General features: G+C 41.3%; 1 protein-coding gene and 1 pseudogene across 3 annotated transcripts in view; both read left to right on the top strand.

Annotated features, from left to right (window-relative positions):
* The window catches only part of C4bpa (complement component 4 binding protein alpha), a 39728-nt gene extending 18597 nt beyond the window's left edge, over positions 1-21131 (top strand). For 2 of the 3 annotated variants that reach the window (XM_045135626.1, XM_045135619.1), the window contains exons 7-12: positions 6063-6245; positions 13289-13480; positions 15976-16164; positions 18817-18981; positions 20243-20418; positions 20756-21131. In XM_045135626.1, the coding sequence (XP_044991561.1) occupies positions 6063-6245; positions 13289-13480; positions 15976-16164; positions 18817-18981; positions 20243-20418; positions 20756-20920 (1070 nt within the window). In that variant the 3' untranslated portion in view covers positions 20921-21131. The remainder of the gene's footprint in view (positions 1-6062; positions 6246-13288; positions 13481-15975; positions 16165-18816; positions 18982-20242; positions 20419-20755) is intronic. The other variant, XM_004663451.2, reaches the window with a different exon arrangement.
* On the top strand, positions 2415-3017 carry LOC105944410 (annotated as a pseudogene).
* Positions 21132-25887: the final 4756 nt, after the last annotated feature.

Raw genomic sequence — 25887 nt, 5'->3', positions numbered from 1 at the left:
ATTTAATTCAAGGATTAAAACAGAAATTCTGGGCTGGAGAGATGGTTTAGCAGTTAAGCTTGCAAAGCCAAAGGACCCAAGTTCAATTCCCCAGGACCCATGTAAGCCAGGTGCACAACGTGGTGCATGATGCATCTGGAGTTTATTTGCAATGGCTGGAGGTCCTGACATACCTCTCTCTCTCTTGCAAATAGATAGAAATTTTTAAAAAATCATTTAAAAATTGTCCTTCTTGATTTCTGCAATGACCCATTAATCATTCAAAAGTGTATTGTTTAATCACCATGAGTGTATGTATTGTATAAATTTTCTTGCTGTTTACTTGTAGTTTTTTGTTTATTTTTATTTATCTATTATTAGAGAGAGAGAGAGAGAGAGAGAGAGAGAATGGGCACACCAGGGCCTCCAGCCACTGCAAACGAACTCCAGATACATGCACCATCTTGTGCATCTGGTTTACGTGGGTACTGGGGAATGAGGCCTTGAACCAGGGTTCTTAGCTTTCACAGGCAAGCGCTTAACCACTAAGCCATCTCTCTAGCCCTACTTGTAATTGTAAGACCCCCAAAACGAGGACCCCACGCTCTGCCCAGATATGGCGACACCCCAAATCACTCACGAGAAGCGGTCTTGATGCAAACTGCAAGAGGATTTTATTCCAAGCGCGCTGGGGCCCACAGTCGTACACCTCACAGGGGTAGAGGACTGCAGAGCCCCGAATGCAGGAACGGGACAGTTTTTATAGGGTTTCTAACAAAGCCTGTGTATTAGACCAATCATTTTTTTAATATCAGGAGCCCACGGGGTGCGAGCCAGTCAGTTTGTGTCACTCCATAGTTTCTAAGCCAATTAGTTTAATTTGTTCAAGCCCCTCGTGGACCAATCAGTCTCTTATGACCTTGGTGGTCAGCATTTGCGCAGGTCCTTGGGTGGGGGTAGCAGAGTGTGGTATCAGTCTCCTATGACCTTGGAGGTCTGAGGCAGGCTGCTATAGCTTATGGTGCAGGCTACTAAGGCTTACAGTGTGGGCTATTAAGGCTTATGGTGCAGGCTATTTACAGAAACCAAATAAGTGGTTTACTTTCTTACTCATTTCCCATCCTTGAGGGCTATCTCATGCCATTTTTACCTAGTTTTATATTAGGAGCGGGCTCTGATATAATGAGAAGAGGGATTCTTTACTTGCTTTCAACAGAGAGTAAAGCCTGGAGTTTGAGGTATGCAGGGGCCCACTTAAGCTCCCTTTGGAGCGTGATAGTATTTCTGGGCTTCTGAATTCTTGGTCCTTTCATAATCAGATAAAATACAAGGAATTATTTCATATTTTCTATTCTTGCAAAGATTTACTTTGTCTCCTAATCTATGATTTATTTAGAGAAAGTTGCATGGAATGCTAAAAATAATGTGTATTTTAGTGTTTGGATGGGATGTCCTCTAGACACCTGTAAAATCCATTTTATTTATGATTTAATTTAATCCAGATGTTTCTCTGTTTAATTTTGTTTCTTCTTTATTTGAACATTCCTCTGAATTCTGTATCTGGCATTTAATTTAATTCAGTCTCACTGAAGGCCATTAATATAGGACTAGCAATGTTTTTGAAGTTATGCTGCCTTGACTCCTCATGTTTCTTATATTACAACATTGGGATTCATGCATCTGGGATGATTTTCTTACTTGGATTTTTAAAAAATATATTATTTCTTTATTTGTAGGCAGAGAAATAGAGAGAAGAGAGACAGAGAGAATAGGCATGCCAGGGCCTCTAGCCACTATAAATGAACTCCAGATGCATGCATCACCTTGTGCATCTGGCACTGTGTGGGTGCTGGGGAATTGAACTCAGGTAGTTAGCCTCTGCAGGCAAACACCTTAACCACATCTTAAGTACTAAACCATCTCTCCAGCCCTGGACTTTTTTTAACCAGCTGTATTCTTATGTCTATAGTTCAGAAGTGACCTCCTCAGTCACTTCTCAAATGGCCTCTATATTACTTCCAGAGTGGAATATTCACTTCAGAAGTGAACTCCAGATGCATGTGCTACTTTGTGTGTCAAGGTTTATTGTGGGTAGCTGAGGAGTTGAACCTTGGCCAGCAGGCTTTTCAAGCAAGTTCCTTTAACCACTGAGCCATTTCCCTAGCTCAGAATTATTTTAAAAAATAAGATAAAGTCAAAATTCTGGCAAATGTAGAGATGAGGGGAAAGGAAGAAACACAGCAGACAAAAGGAACAGAAAACACAGAAAAGAAAGAAAAGTAAAATTATTTTTCACAAATGGAAGAAATTCATAAAATTAGGTGACTACATGAAGAGAAATAGCAAATGCATTAAAAATACAATAAAAGCTGTGTCTTCCTGCCTGGCTGTGGCGGTTTTTGTGTTAGAAACTTGTGTAAACTGCTGATAGCAGGATGTCTTCAGGAAATGCCAAAATTGGACATCCTACCCCCAACTTCAAAGCCACAGCCATTATGCTAATGGTCAGTTCACAGCTATCGGCCTGACCGAGTACAAAGGAAAATGTGTTGTGTTCTTCTTTTATCCTCTTGACCTCTTTTTTGCACGCCACTGAGGTCATTGCTCTCAGTGGGCATGAAGAGCTCAACTGTCAAGCGGTGGATGGGTGCCTATGTGGAATCTCACCACTGTCACCTGGCATGGATCAGCACACCAGGAAATAAGGAGGACTGGGCCCCATGGGCGGTCCCTTGGCATCTGATCCCAAGCGCACTACTGCTCAGGATTGTGAAGTCTTGCTGGTTAGTGAAGGTGTCTCCTTCAGGGCCTGTTTATCATTGATGATAAAGGTATTCCTTGGCACCATCACTATAAATGACCTTACTGTTGGCCACTCTGTGGGTGAGATTCTGAGACTAGTTCAGGCCTTCCAGTACCCTCACAAACATGGGGAAGCGTGACCAGCTGGCTGGAAACCTGACGGTGATTCCCTCAAGCCTGATGGCCCAAAGAGCAAGGACTAGTTCTCTAAACGCCAGCGAGCACTGGCCATTTGATGCTAAGGCTACAGTGCACAGCTATAAGAATTCTTTTTCTACTTTTTCTATGCTTAAAACACGTCAGTGGGGCTGGAAAGATGACTCAGCACTTACCTGCAAAGCCTGAAGACCCAGGTTTGATTTCCTAGTACCCATGATGCCCAAAGTGGTACATGCATCTGAAGTTCATTTGCGGTGGCTGGAGGCCCTGGCATGCCCATTCTCTATGTCTCTTTCTCCTCTCTCCTTCTCTCTCTCTCTCTCCAAATAGATAAATAAATACTTGAAGAAAAAAAAAGACACATGAATATGGTGTGGTTGGAGACATGTCTTCTCTACAGGCTACAGGGGATGGGAGTTGAGCCTATCTCCCACTGGTAGGAATGGCCTGAACCATGTTTGTTGTGGGACAGATCATGTGATGTATCTGATGTACCAGTAGTGGAGTATTCCATTGATGTTTTTGTGGTATCTACTAAAGTTGAATTGAGACCTTGAAAACAAATATAATAAAATGCATGTCTTACTTAACATATACTTAATAAGAGGAGGAAGGGCCACAAGGGTTTAAAAAAAGAGAGAGATGTTGGAGCAGCTTCTTTTGGACCTATCAAAACTGGGAGACTAAGCCAGGCGTGGTGGTGCACGCCTTTAATCCCAGCACTTGGGAGGCAGAGGTAGGAAGATCACTGTGAGTTCGAGGCTATCCTGAGATTACATAGTGAATTCCAGGTCAGCCTGAGATACAGTGAGAACCTACCTCAAGAAAAATAAATAAATAAATAAAAAATAAAAAAACCTGGGAGACTGCTTGTTGTGTTCATGGAGGGTGAAGAGAATCCGTTGAGCTTGTGGACTTGTCTTTCCTTTCATCCAAGCCTGTTCAACCCATGGACCTCATACAGATGAGGCTGGCTAGGAATGTAGCCCAGCACAAAATCGTCAGCTTACTTAAATACTTAACATCAGATGCTTTGTGACTTTTTTAATTCAATTACATGGATCTTGATCATGATCCTTGAAGCTGACAATGCTGTGTCACAATGTCCCGTATGCTGTTGCTGAGTGTATATAGGTCCAGTGTGTGATGTTCTCGAGAGCCACCTTCACTGGTACTTTTCCTTCTGTGCATACCAGGGACCTCTGCCGGTCACAGGCGGCTCTGCACTCAGTGGTCTGGGCAGGCTCTTTCATTCTCTGCAGATCAGACCCCCAGGGTAACTAATGTTTTAGATGAAGGGGTTGTGTGTCTCCCAAGTGCATCGGGAGTGTGGAAAGCAACCACTTCACTGAAACTGGTGCAGGTGAAGGATCCATCCTCACATTTTCAAGCTGTCCTAAGTTTCAATCACCTTGTGCAGGGTGACGGCTGCGGTATCAAGTGCTCTTCCATAACTTCAGAGCTCAGTGAATGGCGGGTAGCATCAGACCCACCCTCTGTCCTTGGTAGTGATAAGCTTAGACCTATTAAACTCCGGGCTTATCCTCAGATTTGATACCTGCTCCCGAGGACTGAGGGTGAGGCTTTCTGTCTTTTCTCAGCCTGAGCCAACCTCCTGGCCACCTGCACTCTGGTTTGTTTGTCAGTATCTGGTCTTCCTGTTCTCCGTAATTGCCTCCTGGACCTGCCCTCATCTGGGCTGTGGCGAGCTACGTGAAGGAGCCCTGATCTTGGGCTGTTTCCTGATCTCAGGTCTCTGACGTAGCTCAGTTTTTGTTTTTTTTTTAAATATTTATTTATTTATTTGAGAGCGACAGACACAGAGAGAAAGACAGATAGAGGGAGAGAGAGAGAATGGGCGCGCCAGGGCTTCCAGCCTCTGCAAACGAACTCCAGACGCGTGCGCCCCCTTGTGCATCTGGCTAACGTGGGACCTGGGGAACCGAGCCTCGAACCAGGGTCCTTAGGCTTCACAGGCAAGCGCTTAACCGCTAAGCCATCTCTCCAGCCCATAGCTCAGTTTTTAAGCAACATTTTTTTTTTTTTTTTTTTTTTGTAATCAAGCTGCTGCCCAGCAGCTGCCCTCTCTTCCTCTCCATGTTAGCCCGCTTCCAGAAGAATCCCTGTCTTGTCAGCATGTGCAACTAGATCTGAGGCCCTGCAGGTGCTGGTCTGGGCCTGCACATAGGACTACCAGCCTCTCTCTGGCTTACCTGGGAACTGTGTACCTGAGGCTGGGCCATGGGTCTTAGTTTTCCTCCTCTATTTGAGAATCCTTTTACTTCTCTGTGGATTTCCAAAGCACTTCCTCTATTCTTTTTGGGATAAAGACTGCTTTCTTTTAATTCTGACTACACTGACCCATGCAGAGACATACCCTTCTCTGCTATCTTCAATGATACTCTTTTTTTTTTTTTTTTTTTGTCTTTTTCGAGGTACAGTCTCACTCTAGCCCAGGCTGACCTGGAATTTACTATGTAGTCTCAGGCTGTCCTCAAACTCACATCGATCCTCTACCTCTGCCTCCCAAGTGCTGGGGTTAAGGGCGTGTGGCACCATGTCCATTATTACCAGTTATTTTATTTCCCCAAGAAACTTTTTGTGGTACTAGGCACTGAACTCAGGGCTCCACCCATGCTTGGCAGATACTCTACTATTGAGCTCTATGAGGTAGATTCGTAGCCCTCCATTCATCTTTTTTTATTTATTTTTTATTTTTTTATTTTTATTTTTTAAATTTTTATTAGCATTTTCCATGATTATAAGAAAAATCCCATGGTAATTCCCTCCCTCCCATTCATCTTTTAAAACCCACTGTCTTGGGCTGGAGAGATGGCTCAGCAGTTAAGTGCTTGCCTGTGAAGCCTAAGGACGCCGGTTTGAGGCTCGATTCCCCAGGACCCACGTTAGCCAGATGCACAAGGGGGCACACACATCTGGAGTTCGTTTGCAGTGGCTGGAGGCCCTGGCGTGCCCATTCTCTCTCTCTCTCTCTCTGTCTCTGTCTCTGTCTCTTTCTCTCTCTCTCTCACTGTCAAATAAATAAGTAAATAAAAATAAACAATTTAAAAAAAAATAAAAATAAAAAAATAAAACCCACTGTCTTTTCTTATGATTCTTAGAAATCAATTGTGATCAGCCACATGTTCCACATGGAAACATTGTCTCTGGATTTGGACCCATCTATAATTATAAAGACTCTATTGTGTTTACCTGCCAGAAAGATTTTGTCCTCAGAGGCAGCAGTTTAATCCACTGTGAAGCTGACAGCAATTGGAGACCTCCACCTCCTGTCTGTGAACCCTGTGAGTATGGATCATGAAGGATTTTCAAGGTTTGGCATCTAAAGATACTAAGAAATGTATCTGTGAAAAAACTTGCATGCTAGAAGTACTCTAAATCAGAAAATATTTAAATTTAGATTAATAATTTATTTTTTTCCTTACTAGAAAATAGAGTGATTTCAGTACACTCTGCGGGGTGGTCTATCGCATACACAATTTCAGTCCTAAGAATAAGCACAGACATTGTAGACATGGTGGATTAGTATAATTCTTTCATTAATTTTTGGCCATTGATAGACCTTATTCTAACAAAATCATTGTATCATGAAGATTATTGTGAAAGATGAGTAATAAAGGGCCTTGAGTAAAAATGCCATTTCCTAACTTGTACAAAATTATAATGTGTCCTGTTTGTAAATAAAGGACTCTGACACAGTTTTCTTGGGCAGGAGGTTTTATTTAATGCTGAGAGAGTGGCGGAGTTCAGAGTGACCGAAGAGGGAGGATGGGGACTCTGAACCAGGAGCCAAGAGGAAAAAGGGCAGGGCAAGGGGGAAGGGAGATCCAAACAGGACAGTGGAAGCTGGAGAGGAAACTCAGAATGGGGCAGAGGACAGATGCAGGAGGCCAGGGCCTGGGGCTCGGATGAGGGGTCGAATGGACTTGAACCTGAGGGAGAGAGGATGGAGAAAAGAGATTGCTCACACTTTAGAATAGGAGAACAAAGGAAGAGTCAGAGTGCATATGAGGGAGGGAAAGACTTTTTAAGTCCTTTGGAGGAAGGAAGGGGAAAGGGAGAGATTTTTGCATTGTGCCAAATGGGGTGCTGGGGAAGAGGACAGACCAAGTCTGCAGCATCCAAGCTGGCTCAACTCCCTGATGAACTCTCTTGGGGAAGTCACACCCACAAGTCAACAGCTGATAGCAGAGAAGACAGTGTTTTTCCTCTCAGCTGAGGGGCAGAAAAGCTTGGTTAAATAACCATCATGGTAGACAAGATTCTAAGGTCCCATACCTAGTCTGAGCAAGCAGGGAATGAGGCAAAAATCAATTCTCTTTGAAACCTCAGTTACCACAAAGGAAGTAGTTCAAGAACCCTAGGCCTCCTTAGAGTATGGCCAGCTGATGAGATAGGAGGAGGGAATTCTGAAATCCTTACATTATGTAAACTCAATGTGATTTTAACACTCTAAATTATGAATAGCTTATGTGGATAATTCAAATAATTATAAAAATAATAAGTTGGAACTTAATAAGAATTAATCAATGCAGCCTAACAATCATGAGGAGGAGGAGTAGCGTCAGTTTTACATATGAGAAAAGTTTTTACAGAACTTAAATGACTTACCCAAGATCATACAACTGATTAGGGGAGGAAGCCACTGCATCTTGTGCTCTTGTCTTTTGCTTTCATGAAGCACTAAAAGACTTTACCTTGGGAGTTTCTGGAATAGCGGTGTGAGGAGTGGGGCTAATCTCTCTCCTGCACTTGAATCTATTAAACCTGTCAGAATTGGTAAAGAACACTATTCAAGGTGTTAGAGGAGAGTGACCAGAGTGTCGGTGGCAACGAGCAAGATGGAGATTGACAACTTCCTGAGCCTTTTCTGTCCCGGTGGGGAAGGCTGTGCTTCTCTCTGTCCTGAGACAGCGACATGCAGATTCCTATACCCTCAGAGGGAGGAGTCTGTGTGAAGTCCATTTGCCGGTATTTCCCTGAGGATGTTCCTCTGCTTTGTACAGGGTGTACTAGGGGTGGTGATTTGGCTCTACCTCCCTTGTTACTGTAGTCAGAAAAGACAGGCCCTGACAACTTCCCTGATTGTGTTTTGTTTTAATATTTATTTATTTAAGAGATGAAGAGAAGAGACAGAGAGAATGGGTGCACCAGGGCCTCTAGACACTGCAAACAAATTTTAGACGCATGCACCACCTTGTGCATCTGGCTTACTTAGGTACTAGGGAATCAAACCTGGGTCCCTAGGCATTGCAGGAAAGCATCTTAGCCACTAAGTTAGCTCTCTAGTCCTGATTGTGGTTTTTAATCCTTCTTCAAAAGCTTGAGTGCTTGGCGTTTCTCTGCCCAGGTGGCATGCGCTGCGAAATCCCCTAATAATTTCCCCATGGTGTTTGAAGAAAAAGAATCTATTGTTCCCCTTGAGTCCACCAGCCATTTCCAGTAAATGTATATCCTTGTTGGGTGGCCCATTCTTTTTCTATTTCAGTATAAACTGGACTTACATTTAATTCCAAAGGCATCAGAGCCATTGCTATTACCCCCTGGAGTGCTATTTAGCACACGTATCTGCCAGTTTATTTCCTTATGTACAAGAGTTGTCCTTTAGATATCCCTTATAGTGAATCACAGCTGCAGGTTCCTGTTGCCAAATGACCTTGAAGAGAAGCAAAATTTCAGGGTCATACTTAATTTGAGAGTTTTTTTTTTCTGTGAAAGTAAGCATGAAGGACTAGCAAAGCCTATTTTGTATCAGAATAACCATGAATTTATCTATCTTTTCCAAGTTGTCAGGCTGTGGTTAGAGTAATTAGCTCAGCCTTTTGGGCTGTGGTGTTAGGAGAGAGCTTTGCCTCTATTATCCCCTGCAGGCTAATTATTACACACTCTGCCTTGCCCTGCAGTGCCCTTGTTTACATAACTGCTCCATCTATAAACCACTCTATGTCCACGTTGTTACAGGTTTATCTTTTAAATCAGGCCTGCAGAAGTAAACCTAGTCTATACCCTTTCCATAAGAGTGAGATAATTTATCCCTTTCGTGAGGATGAGAGTAAACTTGCTGGGTTTAACACAGGGAAGTTTCTGGTGACTCAGAGAGCTTGATGTTTGGATAGTCATCCCCCAGTTAGCATTTAGTCCTTCTTTGCAAGGATACTTTAAACCTGGTTTGGAGTTAGGACCCCACACATGCGTATACCAGGTGTTCAAGGATGCTTTTTTTTTTTTTTTTTTCAAGGTACAGTTCCACTCTAGCCCAGACTGACCTGTAATTCACGATGTAGTCTCAGGCTGGCCTTGAACTCATGGAGCTCCTCCTACCTCTACCTCCCAAGTGCTGGGATTAAAGGTGTGCACCACCACACCCAGTTTTCAAGGATGCTTTAAACCTGGTAGAGAGTTAGGACTTCTAAAGAATGTTCCAGAGTAAGTGTACTTACCTCATCTACTGACACAGCTGTAGCTGCTGCAGCGTGTAAGCACCCTGGCCTTCTGTATGCCGCAGGACCCAGCTGCTTAGAAAAGTAAGCCACAAATCTGATGATGCCCCTTAACTCTTGGGTGAGAACACCCAGTGCCACCCTTGCTTCAGGTTTCCTGGAGCTGGTACTGATAAGAATAACTTCCTTAGCTTTTGAAAAGCCTGCTGTTATTCAGGAGGGCAACAGGCAGATAAGAGTGCATGTAAACCTGTCCACGTTAGACCAAAGGAAGTGCACAGGACTGGAATTCATCAATAAACTTTTCATAACCTTCTGAATAAAAAGGTCTCAACTTTTGTCTGCATTGAGTTAAACCTGACATCAAAAAAAAAAAAAAAAAGAACATGTACTCTTGAAATTCTTTCCCTATTTGCTACCTCTTGGAAGGGACATAGACCTGGAGAATAAATTTCTTTTTTGAGATACCACCTGGATCACATCTATAGGTTTGGATCTACCCAGTTATATATAACCTGATAAAAATTCCCTTCCTGACTATTCCTTCTTTAGGGTTAGGCATTATACTGGTCAGTATATGAAATATGCTCCATCAATTTTCTATATTTGAAAATATTTGAAAGATAATGTATCTGTACTGAACAGGTAAAGACTCTTTCTCCTGTCATTATTCTTTAAACAATACTTTATAACAATTGTTTACAAAGATTGACATTGTATTAGGCACATAAGTAGGGAAGGGATGCCTAAAGTATGTGGGAGGATTGCATTGCTTTTATGGAAACACGGCACCATTTTATTTTATTTTATTTTATTTTATTTTATTTTATTTTATTTTATTTTGTTTGAATCTGAAGAAATTCTCTTTATTGGTCTGTGAGAGGTGCTGGGGCTGAGGGAGGCAGCACCAAATCTAATAAGGGAGATTAAATGGCCTTATACGTCCGACAGCAGAGCAGTGTCCCTGTGGGAGTCCCCAGTCCTGCTGGTGCTGATAAAGTGTGCAATATTACCCTAATACATGCACGATCCAAGGCGTCTGGATGCCGGGGCCAGAGCGCCAGTCTTCTGCAAACCAATTTGCTGCTGCGTTGGGTGTGCAAAGGAGAAAAAAAGAAAAGAATCCGAATGCAGACTTGTCTCTGTGAGAAAAGAATTGCTTCCCTGGCATCTTTCTCTTGGCCTTCCTGCCCCTCCAACCCCGGCGTCTGCCAACAGAGAAATGCCTCTAATCCAGTTGCGGGAGAAGCCACCGCCTTGCCTGGGCCGCTGTCCTTGTCAGCTTTCCAGTGGGGTGTGAGGAAAACCTGCCTGGAACCTGCATTCACACAGGCCAGGGTCAGGTCTTCATTATTCCATGTATGAGATATGACCCTGAGGGCTGGAGAGATGGCTGAGCGGTTAAGGCGCTTGCCTGAGAAGCCAAAGGATCCAGGTTCGATTCCCCAGGGGCCACGTAAGCCACATGCATAAGGGGGCGCATGCATCTGGAGTTCGTGCCTATTTTTTCTCTCTCTTTCTCTTTCTCTCTCTCTCCCTGCCGATTTCTTTTTTTTTCTGTTTTTCTTTTTATTTTATTTTATTTTATTTTATTTTTTATTTTTTTGCTTTTTTGAGGTAGAGTCTCACGCTCTAGTCCAGGATGACTTGGAATTCACTATGTAGTCTCAGGGTAGCCTCAAACTCAATGTTATCCTCCTACCTCTGCCTTCCGAGTGCTGGGATTAAAGGTGTGCCCCACCGCGCCCAGCTAGTTTTTTTAAAAGATTTATTTATTTTATTTATTTATTAGAGACACAGAGGGAGAGAGAGAGTGAGAATGGGTGCGCCAGGGCATCTAGCCACTGCAAACAAACTCCATATGCATGTGCCACCATATGTATCTGGCTTATGTGGAACCTGGACGGCACCATTTTATAGGGACTTGAGCATACCAAAATATGGATTTTGGTATCTGTAAGGGCTCTTGAACCAATCCCCATGGATACCAAAGGATGACTACATATTGTATTTTTTTTTTTTTTTTTTTACTATCTGCAACACGTTTTTTATGTATTGTTTATTCGCAAGCAGAAAGAGAGAGAGAGAGAGAGCAAAAGAGAGAGAATGGGGTTACTAGGATCTCTTGCTACTGCAAATGAACTCTAGGGTCATGGGCCACTTTGTATATCTTGTGGGGACTGGAAAATCTGGCTCATGTCACTTGTTTACTATTTCTTGTAAGGATTATCTTTTAGTCATAATAAAATACCATTTCATACCTATCTGAATGGCTATAATAAAATAAAAACCAGACATCCTCACTAACGTTGGCCGCTATGAATATTTACCCTGAACGTTCATGTAAAAACCTTTTGTGTGGCCATGTGTCTTCCTTTCTCTTGAATAGACACCCAGGAAGATGGTTCACATGGCAACTCTATGCTTAAACTTTGGAGGAACTATTGAAACTATTTTCCACAGTGGCTGTTACAAATTTCAGTAGATGAGTTCAAATACTTCCACAAATGTTAGTGAGGATGTCTGGTTTTTATTTTATTATAGCCATTCAGATAGGTATGAAATGGTATTTTATTATGACTAAAAGATAATCCTTACAAGAAATAGTAGAAGAAATTCCTCAGGCTGTAAACAAGTGACATGAGCCAGTAGTATGAATCCATAAGGGAAAAATGAACATCTGAAAATATCATTATGTACATAATTGAAAAGACAATACACAGGAATAGAGGGATTTCTCAGTGGTTAAAGACATTTGCGTAAAAATCTAGTGACCAAGTTTGAAATTGTTTTGGATTTTATCTTGATTTCCTAAAAAATGTATAGAATGTCAGAACTTCACATTTTATATACCAGTATATGGCTATTAGTATTTTACAGAAACTGTAATTCTTGGTAACTGCACATACACATATATATTTTTGTGACTTTTGTGAACTAAGTGCCGTTTCAATGTTACAATCATTTTAGAGTTACTGTAATCAATGTGAATATCATGTTTTTCAAATCTGTGCTGAGCCTAATGTTTGCTTTGTGAACATACATGTATTGTATATATTCTGTGTAGTTACACTGTACTGAATACTAACTAGTTTGTTTGACACAAGGAAAGTGTATGTATTCAGCACCTTTTTCCTAGCCTGACAGAAGGCTTAAGCTTTAAAAGAAAAATGTTTAAAGCTGGGCGTGGTGGCGCACACCTTTAATCCCAGCACTTGGGAGGCAGAGGTAGGAGGATCACCATGAGTTCGAGGCCACCCTGAAACTCCATAGTGAATTCCAGGTCATCCTGAGCCAGAGTAAGACCCTACCTCGAAAAAAAAATGTTTAAACTGGCCTTTATTACATGGTCATAAGATTATGGTTGGAAGGGATGAACAGGGAAAAACTAGTTTTGGAGTATCTTTGAATAGAAATGTAAGACTAAGATGTTTTTGTTTTGTTTCTTTCCTCATTAAAATATCTTACTGATACTTTATGGAAAAAAATTAAAATGCTTACAGCTTTCTTTGCTCAGGCCAAGCCCTTTACTGATAAAAGTTCCTGGTGCCGGGTAGAGGAGGGAAACTGCTCCTGTTCAGTTTCCCTGTCACATAACACAGGAAGTTAGTTTTCTTTGTCAACAAGTTTTCCTGTAAGGTTCACTTAGCAAGCCTAGAGCTTTCATTCTGAACTGAAAATTTCTGAAGTATAATGAGGAGAATTAATATGATATACCATTGGCACAAAACACAGAAATCTTTTGGCTGTGCTCTTGGTAGGAACCTCTCTGGTGCTTGGCCCAGTTAGGCAAATACCTTTTGAGAGGGCCTGTTCCATGAGTGCTGGGGGGGGGGGGTCCCAATAACAGTGCCATTCTTTTTATCTTGGTCTAATTTAATGAGCAGCTGGATGCACTGACTTACCTGACATTCCACATGCTTACTGGAGAACTCACTTACTAAAAGAAGAGGTTGTATATCCGGTTGGAAGTGTGTTAAAATACAATTGTCGCGCTGGCTATCACCCTGCCACAAATGAGCCCATGATTGTGACTTGTCAAAAGGACTTCAGATGGAGCCCATTCAAAGGATGTAAGGGTGAGTTTGGGTTTACAAAACACTTTCGTGCATTAACTAATAGGTGATTGTATTTTGCACCTTAAAATATTTTTAAAGATTTTTTTTTATTTATTTGAGTGAGAGAAAGAGGGAAAGAGAGAATGAGTGGGCCAGGGCCTCTAGCCACTGCAAACAAATTCCAGATGCATGAGCCAACGTGTGCATCTGGCTTACATGGGTCCTGGGGAATTGGACATGGGTCCTTTGGCTTTACAGGCAAGCACCTTAACTGCTAAGCCGTCTCTCCAGCCCTGTATTCTGCACCTCAAATGAATGTATTTTGGTGGGGGCAGGGGAATAGATAAATTTTTGAGACAGGGTGTCCTCTAGTTCCAGGCCGACCTGGAACTCCCTTTGTAGTTCCAGGCTGGCCTCAGACTCACAGTGATCTCCTACCTCTGCTTCCTAAGTGCTTTGATTAAAGGCATGTGGCACCACACCTGGCAATGAATATAATTTTAATTCCTCATGATAAATTTTGGACATACTACTTCAATCAAAGCCATATATATATATATATATATATATATATATATATATATATATATATATATATATACACACACACACACATACACACATACACACATACATATATATATATATTAGCATGCCTATATCCATATATAGATAGATGGATATATGTCCATATATCTCCATAGAGATGTAATTTGAGGTGCTGAGAAGTTGAGATTAGTTCAGATAAGTAGACCCAGAAGTGGAACCCTGTACAGGCTTAAATATTCACTTCAGAATTATCTAGAGGCTCAACTGGTGTCAGAGTCACACTTCACAGCCTTTCCCTTCCCAGTGGGAAAATTTGCAGTGCTATCAAAAGAACAGTCCCCAAGACAGTCATAAATACAGCCAGCTGAAAGTTGACCTGTGTCTCTGGCTTTGAGCTTTGAGACAGCAGGCTGGCCCCATGGGTTCACTCACAGGCCTCTAGCAGACAAGTACTAACTCCTGACCCAGCGTTTTCTACCTTAGCAGGACAGAAAGCAAGGCCCTCTGTTTGGTGTCTTTCTTGATTGTTTTTCATTTCACTGGGTAGGAGAGTCAACTCTTACCTACTTCTGGGAAAAAGGGAGGGGTTCAAAGTTGTGGGTGCTGTTTTCCAAGAAAGGAAGAAATTGCCTTCTTCTATCCACTTAACAGAGCCTTGTCATTTTGAGGTGAAAATAGCAGTCTACATGGAATTATGTTACAGATCAGAATCTGTACACAAAGAACAAAAGGAAAACCTTAGCAAAGTCTAATTATAGTCATTCATACTCATTTGGGGACAATAGGATGAAAAGTCAACAAAAGAATTAAAAATATGCTGAGCATAGTTTATTGTCACTATTTACATAACAAAAGCACTGCTTTTAAATATTAAAAGCCCATTTTCAGATATATTTATTTTTCTCAATATTTTTATTGATTTCATCATTTAATAAATAATATTTTAATCATTCAAAAATAGAAATACTGGTTCATTCCCCAGCACCACCAAAAGGCAAAAGCAAAAGAAATAAAAGTAGAAGTGAATGGCACATGTTTGCATTACAACAGGTAGATGATTAAATATGAAATTTAGACTTGTGGCCCACAATTTTCTCTAAACTATAAAGTATTATATAAACATTACGATTATGATTTTAAAAGGATGAATTCTGGGTATTTTTTATTATTTTCATAATGAATGAGCACTTGGGAGGCTGGGGAGGTGGCTCAGAAGTTAAAGGAGCCTGCTTGCAAAGCCTGCAAGCTGGGGTTCTATTCCTCAGCCACCCACATAAAGCTGCATTTGTTTGCACACACACACACACACACACACACACACACACATGTAAATAAATAAATAATTTTTAAAAAGAATGCACACAGGAAACATTTGAATATGCCTTGAAGACTTGAATATAGTGACAGTTAAACTCCTTATATGGAGTGTAACAATAGACAATATAAAGTTTTATCTTAAGTATCCTAAGAATACTTATATTCCTTAAAGCAGCTCTTATTACTTTAAAAATGAAAGAATTTGAAAAACTATTTTGATAAAATTTTGTATCAAAAAAATCTGTCCCTATGCACTACCTTAAATTTATTTCTTTACGCTAGCTGGGCATCCACTGTTGGGAACTTTCTTGTTCTTTGTAACTGGAGAAGTGTAGCTAGTAGAGTTTAATCATGATGTCACTTCATTGAAGCATTAAGTTATATATCATTGTTCTTGAATAATTTTGAAAATTTAGATTTTCATACAGGACTTTTTTTTTTTTTTACAACTTCTTTGTTAGAGCCTTCTAATGTAAATGCTTAGTTGGAGGAAAATGACTAGACTAGAATTCTCTAGCAATTTCATAGGGAGAACAGACTGTTTTGGATCTACTGTTCAGCTTTTCTCCAGTGGTGAGGGCTTTCAGACAAGAAATGAGATCTTCCTCATGGTCATTTTACTTACCATTGGCTTCACTTTTGCTTTTTAGAGACATGTTGTCCACGACCAGAGCTAAAAAACATGAGAATCCTTCACCATAGGGTAGCTCATCCTGAGAGTAACTGCGCTTATTTCTATCAAGATGAACTAATATATACATGTTTAGAGAAACAAGAATTTAAAGCTACATGCAAGTCAGATGGTACATGGTATCCTGAAACCCCATCATGTGATCACAGTAAGAACTTTGTACAAGTGTTATTTGGGGAGTTTCTTCATATCAATGATGTTGATATTATTAAAAGAAGATTTGGAGCTGCAAAGATGGTTTAGTGGCTAAGTCACTTGTCTACAAAGCCAAAGGACGCAGGTTCAGTCCCCTAGTACCTACATAAAGCCAGATACACAAGGTGGTGCATGTGTCTGGAGTTCGTTTGCAGTGGCTAGAGGCCCTGGCATGCCCATTTTCTCTCTCTCTCTCTCTTTTCTCTCAAATAAATTAATTAAATAGCTTTATAAAATAAAAAAATAAAGCAAGATTTAGCAGGAGGCCAATAAAGGAAAATGAACAATTCAAGTGCAGCATGCACCACACAGTGAATTTCTTCCTTAAGAAATCTTTTTTTAAAAAAGATATTTTTTTTTAACAATCAGTGTCAGTTGGGGCTGGAGTACTGGCCTACTGCTTAAGGTGCTTGTCTTGGAAGCCTAAGGACCCAGGTTTGAGTCCTCAGGGCCCATGTAAGCGAGATACACTAGGTGGTATCTGTATCTGGAGTTCATTTGTGGTGGCTGGAGGTCCTGGTGCACCCATTCTCTCTCTCTCTCTCTCTCTCTGTCTCTTTCTCTAATAAATTATATATATATATATATATACATATATATATATATATTTAAATCAGAGTCAATAAAGAAACAGAGAAACTGACAAAAAGTAAATAAAAATTTATGTATCTTTTATGACACTTTTAAATTTTATTTATTAGGTCATCACACAACATAATGGGTTTCATTGTGCATTTTCATACATTCCAGCCCTTCTCCACCCACACCCATGCAGCACCTTTCGTTTCCACAGATAGGCCCTGCTCATGCTTTCATGTCTCATGTATTTCATTATCTTCCCTGTGTCCCACATCCTTTAAATCTCCTCTTTTCCTCCCATGATCCCCTTTCTAGTTTCAACACACACACACACACACACACACACACACACACACACACACACACAATTTTAAATACATGTTAGTTAGTTATTTATTTGCAAGGAGAGAGAAAGAGAATAGGTGCACCAGGGCCTATAGCCACTGTAAATGAATCCAGATGAATGTGCTAGTTTGTGTATCTGGCTTTCTGTGGGTACTGAGGAGTTGAACCCAGGTTGTTAGGCTTTGCAAGCAAATGCTTTAACCACTGAACCATCTCTCCAACCCCACTCATATTATTTTTAATCTAGGCTCTACATATAAGAGAAAGTGTGATATTTGTTTTTCTAAGTCTCTTTTATTTTGCTAAACAATGATTTCCAGTTCCATCTGTTATTTTGCAAATATCGTGGTATCATGTTGTTTTTTTTTTTAATGTGTGTGCCAAGGCCTCTAGCCACTTAAAACTCCAGATGCATGCACCACCTTGTGCATCTGGCTTACGTAGGTACTGGGGAATTGAACCTGGGGCCTTTGGCTTCACAGACAAGCACCTTAACTGCTAAGTTGTCTCTCCAGCCCTTGATTTCATGTTTTTATATGCCTGAATCAAATTCCATTGTGTTTATATACATTTTCCCCTTTCATCTTGTTGAAAAATAGTTTTTATTATTTATTTGCAAGGAGAGACAGAGAGAACGGGTGCACCAGGGTCTCTTACCACTACAGATGAACTCCAGATGCATGCGCAATGTTGTAGATTTGGCTTTATGTTGGTACTGGGGAATCAAACCTAGGCTGTCAAACTTTGCAAGTAAGTCCTTTAACTGCTGGGCCATCTCACCAGTTGCTCCATTGACCCTTTTTTTTTTTTTTTTTTTGAGAGAGAGAGAGAGAAAATGAGTGCACCAGGGCTTTCAGCCACTGCAAATGAACTCCAGATGCATGTGCCTCCTTGTGCATCTGGCTTACGTGGGTCCTAGGGAGTCAAACCTTGGTCTTTTGGCTTTGCAGGCAAGTACCTTAACCACTAAGCCATCTCTCTAGCCCCTCCATTCATCTTTTGATGGACATCTAGGCTAGTTCCATTTCCTTACTATTGTGAAAATACATCAGTGAACATGAATGTACAAATATCTTTATGGTAAAGTCCTTTAGGTACATATTCAAGAGGAATATAGCTGGATCATAGGGTAGTTTGCTTTGTTGAATTAATTCTTTGTATTTTTATTCTTATTTTATTAATTTCTGCCCTGATCATAATTATTTCTTCTCATCAATTATTTTAGAGTTTGCTTTGTTCTTGTTTTTCTAAAACCTTGCAATGCATCATTAAGTTCCAGGAAGAGAGCAATAAGAACATAAATTTGGTCAAATACCCTTAGTTATGGGCAGAGAAGATAGAAGGACAGAATGAAGCCACCAAGCCATGCAAACTTTGGGCAGAGCTGTTGGACACTCTACAAACTCACCATCTCATTCTTGCCTTTTTTGTTTGTTTGTTTGTTTTTGTTTTAGGGGATTTCTTGGGTTTTTTTTTTGTTGTTGTTGTTTGTTTGTTTGTTTGTTTGTTTGTAGGTAGGTAGGGTCTCACTCTAGTCCAGACTGACCTGGAATTCATTCTGTAGTTCCAGGCTGGCCTCAAACTCATGATGATCCACCTACTTCCCCTTCCCCTGAGTACTGGGATCAAAAGCATGTATCACTATTCCTGGCTCACCATCTCCTTTTTGTATCTCATCAAGGTTGCAGTTCTCCTCCTGACATTGCTCATGGGCGTTCTCAAATGACTTCATGGTTTTTCAAGATTGAGGTTACATATGAATGTGATGAAGGATACCAACTGGTTGGGCAAGCAAAATTATCCTGCGACTCTTCCCAGTGGTCAGCCGCAGCCCCGCAGTGTAAAGGTAACTCTGCCTTCTTCCCACACATGGCCAAGTGGATGAGATTGTTATCAGAGGATGTAGACCTGCCATAGGCAGTAGGAAAACAGTTAATTTGATTTGGTTAATTTTAAATAATTAATTTATGCAGATGATACTCCGTACAAAACCCAGGAAGAACTTACACAAACATTACCTCCCTCCACTTCTCTCCCAGCCACAAACATTAACAGCAGCTTTCTGGGGGCAGCTCCTGTTTTGTTTCAGATTGATAGAGATAGATTAAATATATAGATATGTAGACATATAGACATGTCCAGATATATTCTAGATGAAAATATTTTTTTTTAATTCTTTTTTTAATTTGTTTATTTTTATTTTATTTATTTGAGAGTGACAGAGAGAAAGAGGCAAATAGAGAGAGAGAGAGAATAGATGTGCCAGGGCCTTCAGCCACTGCAAACGAACTTCAGATGCTTGTGCCCTTTGTGCATCTGGCTAACATGGGTCCTGGGGAATCGAGCCTCGAACCTGGGTCCTTAGGCTTCACAGGCAAGCACTTAACCGCTAAGCCATCTCTCCAGCCTATGAAAATCTTTCCATTAGTGGGCCTAGGGAGCTGTACAAAATCTTCAATGAAACTTGTACTAGAACTGATATCAGCTTTCTTAATTCCAAACATTATTGATGGCAGAATTGTTTTCATCATGGTTTTCTCCAAAGCACCACTTGCCATGGCATAGGTGATGTGTATTAAAAGAACTAGGTGCAAACCAACGGTCCGAGCAGGAATAGTCAAAATTGAATCCAATTTTTACAGGCATATAACAACAATATTACTATATTAATAGTATTTCATGATTTTTGGCACATTGTCTCTACTGTACACAGTATTGGGGAAACAACAGAACTATATGTAAAGACTTGCAGAACTCTGCAGTGAAAGTTACTGTGCCAGTAGAGAATCTTGGGTCACATACTCTAAAAAATACCCTATCATATTACTTAAACATGAGAAAAATTCTTACCTTTTCTTATCTAAATTTTCTCCTACATAAAATGGGAAAATAATAATACTCACTTCACAGGGCTATTGTGAGATAAAGTAGTCACATTGTATGCAAAGTCCATCATACTCAATAAAAATGTGAATTTTTATTTTCGTTGAGAGGAAATAAAAACTAGAACAATAAGCCACATATAAGTATCACTCATTCTTATTATCCTAGATGATTATGTCTTTTTCCTTAGATATAGATTGCCTAAAAGCATGTTTCCGTTACAGCTCTGTGTCTGAAACCAGAGATACAGAATGGAAAGCTGTCGGAGGATAAGGATCAGTATGTCGAATCAGAAAAGATTACCATCCATTGTGACTCTGGCTTTGCAGTGGCAGGTCTTCAAAGTATCACTTGCTCAGAGAATAGAACCTGGTACCCAAAGGTACCCAAATGTGAGTGGGTAAGTGGCCATATAAGAAGTTTTGTGCTATTGAGTCCTCAAAAAAAATGGTGATCTTCCACAAAACTATCTAAGACAGTAATGGTGACATCTGATTTGTCAGGATTCATTTCTGAAGTCATTCTAAGAACTATTTTGGTGGGTTTTTTGTTTGTTTGTTCTTTGAGGCCTTTGAAGGTGAACTGGGCTAGCACATTTTCCTATTCTCACATGAACACAGGAAACACTGAGCTTCTTAGAGAGTAGGTCCCGTAGACCTGACTGGACTATGTTCCACACTATTCTGTTTCTGGATGGTAACAGACACTGATTCATGCTACCCTAAATATCTTTCCAGGAGTTCCCTGAAGACTGTGAGGATGTGAACAAAGGCAGCAGACTCTTGCAGTGTCTTCCAAACCCAAAAGATGTGAAAATGGCTCTGGATATATTTAAATTGTCTCTGGACATTGAACTTTTAAGACTACAGATAGACCGGATGAGATTATCTATCCTGGAATAATTTTTCTCAAAGAGGGAGAAAGAAGTGCCTCACTTGTTTTCTGACTTTGATGCTAAACAGATCCGTTAATAACTGTTTGATCAGCTTAGCACTAATATTCCTGATGATAAATATATGGACAGGATCATTGGTTAAAGTATAGTGTCTTAAGATTATGGAATTACTGGTCATCTTGTGACTTCATTTTTTTCCTTTTCTGCAACATTTACAGTTTTTCAATTAAAAAGTTTACATGTTAAAATATATTTGCCCTTGTTTTCATTTATTAGTCTATAAAATTAATATATTTATTTCACTGTATGGGGCACAAAACTGTTTATTTTAGTTCATGCAGTTGTATCCCTGGACTACCTCTACTTTACAATTCCACATGTTTATATCATGCTGGTCCTTGGAGTTCAAATTCAATGTCAACATACCCTCTCACTCCTGTGCAGTCTACCCACTGGAAGGAATCCCACCTTATTCTGACCTCTGGTCATTGCCTGTCTACTCATGCCACATGTCAATCATTGCCCGCCATGAAGGGGATTCACATGTGTCTCTGACCCCATGCCAACCCCAGAGAAGGAACCTCAAAGAAGTGATGAATATGAAAACTCCATTATCCATCTTTCTCAAGTTTTCCATTTGATTTGATCACCATGTTCTTGCAATGACCTTCGCATGGCTGGAGTACTTGCCCTGCACCTCAAGCCTTTATCAATATCCTCTCTGAGTACTCTAGAGGGTTTTATTTGTTCTTCTAGGCACCACTTCTCAGTGCCTCCTGCTGTCTCTTTTATCCTTCACACTGAATTCTGTGGGGAACTGTCAGAAGGGGACAGCTCCAAGGGGATTCATGAAGGAGGTGAGCCCAGCTGGAAGAAGGCATGTGGAGTAGAGATTTGCAAACACCAGTTGCAATGCAAGGCAGAGCAAGGCTGAGCTGAGCAGAGCTGAGCTCTTTATCCAGTCACAGGGTGCTTATAAGGAAGTTCCCATGCAGGTGTGCTCCATGTGATGATCTCATCTACATAAGGGGTGCTGAATACTAGTTACGCAATAAGCTTGAGCCATCTTGTAGGCTTGGCCAGAAGTCATGCTTATTCAAGGTATATGCCCCTACAGGAACTTTAATATTTTCAAATTTAGTTTCCCAAAACATACTGAAAAGAGTCAATGGATATAGCAGACTTTCACTGAGCCAGAGATGTAACAGATTGTCTTGAACTGCTAGAGAACCCCTGAGGCGGCACAAAAGGGTTCTACCTGCCATCTTCAAAACTGTTACCTCATACTCATAGGCTATTTGGAATTTCTTTATTACATGTTTTCTCTTTGATTTTACCTGATACGAGCATGTATGGGCAGCTAGTTTCCTTGGAAGGTGGTTCTGGAGAGCACTGTGAGGAGTGGTAGTAAGGCAGGGAAAGGAGGGGAGCTGAAAAGGGACTATTTGTCTAGGGTTAGAAATTAGATGACTGAGGGCTGGAGAGATGGCTTAGCAATCAAGGCACTTGCCTGTGAACCTAAGGACCCATGTTCAATTCTCCAGGTCCCACATAAACCAGACGTACAAGGTAACTCAATATGCACAAGGTAGTACACACATCTGGAGTTTGAATGCAGTGGCTAGAGGCCCTGGTGTGCCAATTCTTTCTCTCCCTCATAAAAAATTTAAAAAAGAAAATGAAACAAAGAAATTAAATGACTGAGACCACACCTTTCTGAGAATAGGGAGAAGGAGTTTTAGGGACAGGGAGAGGGGCAAGGAGCCAGGAGAGTCATTAACGGGTTGCACCAATGCCAGCCCAGAAGCAACAGCATATGTACAGCTGTGGATTAGCAGGGGCAGAGGAGCCAAGTATGAGCTTGCAAGCCAATGGGGACTGGGCGTTAAGAACAAAAGCAGGTGGGAAGCTGAGGCAGAGACAATGATAGATAGAGATATAGTCAGATATATGGGAAAATACATACCTTACTTCACTAAAGAGAGCCAAAAAGAGAGAAAGAATGGCACTTGGCCTTAAAGCATAACAACTTGCCCAGTGGAAGAAGGGCCTGAGGGAAGTGTGGTCTAGTGCTCAGGAAAGGAGTCAGGTTGGCTGGACCTATTGTTCCCAGGGGCTCATTCCTCAGAGAGCACAAAGAACTTGACTGAGCTGGTTCCTTGGAAGGACGACCTGTGGTGCTCACGGATGGCTTCCCTCCCCTGGCTACTAACGACCTACTCTAGTGGGACTGACTCCCAACCACAGGGGACTCTAGTGTGGGCCATCAAAGAAGATGTCAGAGACAGAGATCACTTTTGAGCAAACGGACACCAAAGCCCATGGTGCCCATAAAGTTCTTTGAGAAGAGTAGGCCAAGGAAATAGAGAAAGGGTGGTAAGAGCGTCCTCTAAAGTCACCTCTAGAGTCTGTGGTCATGTCACTGGAGACTGGGCTGGAGATTCCACTCCACCCTGTCCCTCTCACAGCAGCCTGCAGAGTTTCCCCTCTCAGAGAACACCCAAGCAAAATTGGGTCTCATGACTTGGATGACGAAATTCAAGGTGAGCCAAGTGTGAATAAAAGCTGGATTATTTAAAATATAGAAAGAAACGTTTTGGAAGAGAAAAGTGCACCTGAAAAGACAAATGCTCGTTCCAAGAGCACGTCACACGTATGTGCGCTTACAATGTATATGCAAATATATCTTGTGACTTCTAAGTTCCTTTCTAAAGGATGTAAAGAAACCAGAAACCAACCCCCCCCAAAAACTGTCTAAAGTGTGTGATTTGTAACAAGGTTAAAAGTTAGAGAATTAGTCCTTCCTGGTGATGCACAGCTTTAATACCAATAATCAGGAGGCAGAGGAAGGAAGATCTCTGTGAGTTCAAGGCCAGCCTGAGACTACATTGTGAATTTTAGGTCAGTCTGGGCTAGAGTAAGACCCTAACTTGAAAGAAAAAAAAAAGTTAAAGAATTTTCTCAATATTTGTAATTGTAAAGTGTATTTATGAGGGTTATTTTTAGGTCCAAGAGAGGGAAGTACTAGAAACCTAAGTGTCATTTTGTCCCATAGTAAGCAAGCACTATTTTTTTAAATTTTTATGTATTTACTTGCAAGCAGAAAGAGAGGGGGAGGGGAGAGAAAGAGAGAATCGGCGTGCCAGGGCCTCTAGCCACTGCAAACGAACTCCAGATGCATGCACCACTTTGTGCATAAGGCTTCATGTGGGTACTGGGGAATCACACTTGGATAGTTAGGCTTTTCAGGCAAGCACCTTAACCACTGAGCCATATCTCCAGCCCAGCACCATTAATTAATTTATTTATTTTGATGAGAGAGGGAGGGAGGAGGGCGAGAACTGGTGCACCAGGACCGCCAGCCACTGCACTCAAACTCCCCGACGCGCATGCCGCCTTGGGCACACGTGCAGACTTGTACTCTTGTGTCACCTTGTGCATCTGGCTTACGTGAGACGTGGAGAGTCAAACAGGGGCCCTAAGGCTTCACAGAGAAAGTGTCTTAACCACTAAGCCATCTCTCCAACCCCATATTTCTTATTTTTGACAGGAAGTCTTTAGAAAAGCATAGGTTGTTTTTGTGGGCCACTTGTACTGACCACTTGACTTACCGATGACATGAAGTTTCCTGTCTTTTCTGGCAGAACAAAAACAGATCAGATTCTGGGAACAGAGTTTTCTCCTAATCCCGTGCCCTTCTTCCATGTCACCATAATTCTCCTTTTTCTGTCCTGCCTCAGTCACATCAGCTGACACGTCATTCACCTCTCTCTCCACATGCAGCTTTCATTTCCCCTGTCAGGTCCCTGGGTCATTGTGCCATCCTGTTTATAGAGCAAGCTGTCTCTTCTTACAGGCTGGGCCTCACATGATGTTTCTCACTAACTGAATATTTGCCAAAACTGTCTGCAAAACAACTTAATCAAAGTTAATTAATAACAACAATCCACTTGATTCTCTCCCCTGGACTCTGAGCACGGGGGCAGGTCAGCAGCACCCACCCGTGCCTCAGATGTTCTCCGACAAGCAGCTTATTTTCACTGTGTAAACACCTTGTGGGAGACAACTTCTATCTCCACATGAGCCACCAAAAACATGACCTCCGAGAATGGATGTCCCGGCTAAGAAGATGACTCAGGAAAGATCTAACAGTACAATTTACAAGAAGGAATAGTTTGTTCAGCTAGTTGATGCTCAGAGATGGTTTGCAAAGGAGACAAGAAAGGTTAAATTAATTTTTTTTTTCCCCCTCGAGGTAGGGGCTCACCAGGCTGACCAAGAATTTACTATGTACTTACTCTCAGGCTGGCCTAGAACTCACAACTGTCCTCCTATCTCGGCCTCTCAAGTGCTGGGATTAAAGGCATGTGCCATCATGCCTGGCAGAGAGAGAAAATACCAGGGCCTCCAGCTGCTGCAAACAACCCCCAGATGCAAGCACCACTTGATGTATCTGACTTCACATGGGCGATGGGAATGAAACTTGGATTGCTGGGCTTTCCCGACAAGTGCCTTAACTGCTGGGGAATCTCTCCAACCCTAAGCATAAAACTTTTTAAATATAAAAGAACACACAAACAAAAGTAGTTAATATTGTCTTATAAGGAGGTTAGCAGACATGCTACATTGGAAAATAGTGGGATACAGGCTGGAGGGATGGCGTAGCGGTTAAGGTGTTTGCCTGCAAAGCCAAAAGGCCCAGGTTTGATTCCCCAGGACCCAAGTTAACCAGATGCACAAGGTGGCACACGCATCTGGAGTTCCTTTGCAGTGGCTGGAGGTCCTAGCGTACCCACTCTCTCTCTCCCTCTCTTTCTCTCTCTCTCTCTCAAATAAATAAATGTTTTAAAAAAAAAAAAACATAGTGGGATAGCTATCACAGGCTTCTTGGTAGTGATGAGAGCAGGAGAAAAAGTAAGCAGTCCCTGGCACCATTAGTGCCTTGGGGGAGGATTGTTTTTCTTTTCTCTCTTC

The sequence above is a fragment of the Jaculus jaculus genome, chromosome 1, assembly GCF_020740685.1.
Source record: "Jaculus jaculus isolate mJacJac1 chromosome 1, mJacJac1.mat.Y.cur, whole genome shotgun sequence".
NCBI lineage: Eukaryota > Metazoa > Chordata > Mammalia > Rodentia > Dipodidae > Jaculus > Jaculus jaculus.
Note: the sequence above shows the minus strand (reverse complement) of the source record. Positions and strands in the feature narration are given on the sequence as shown.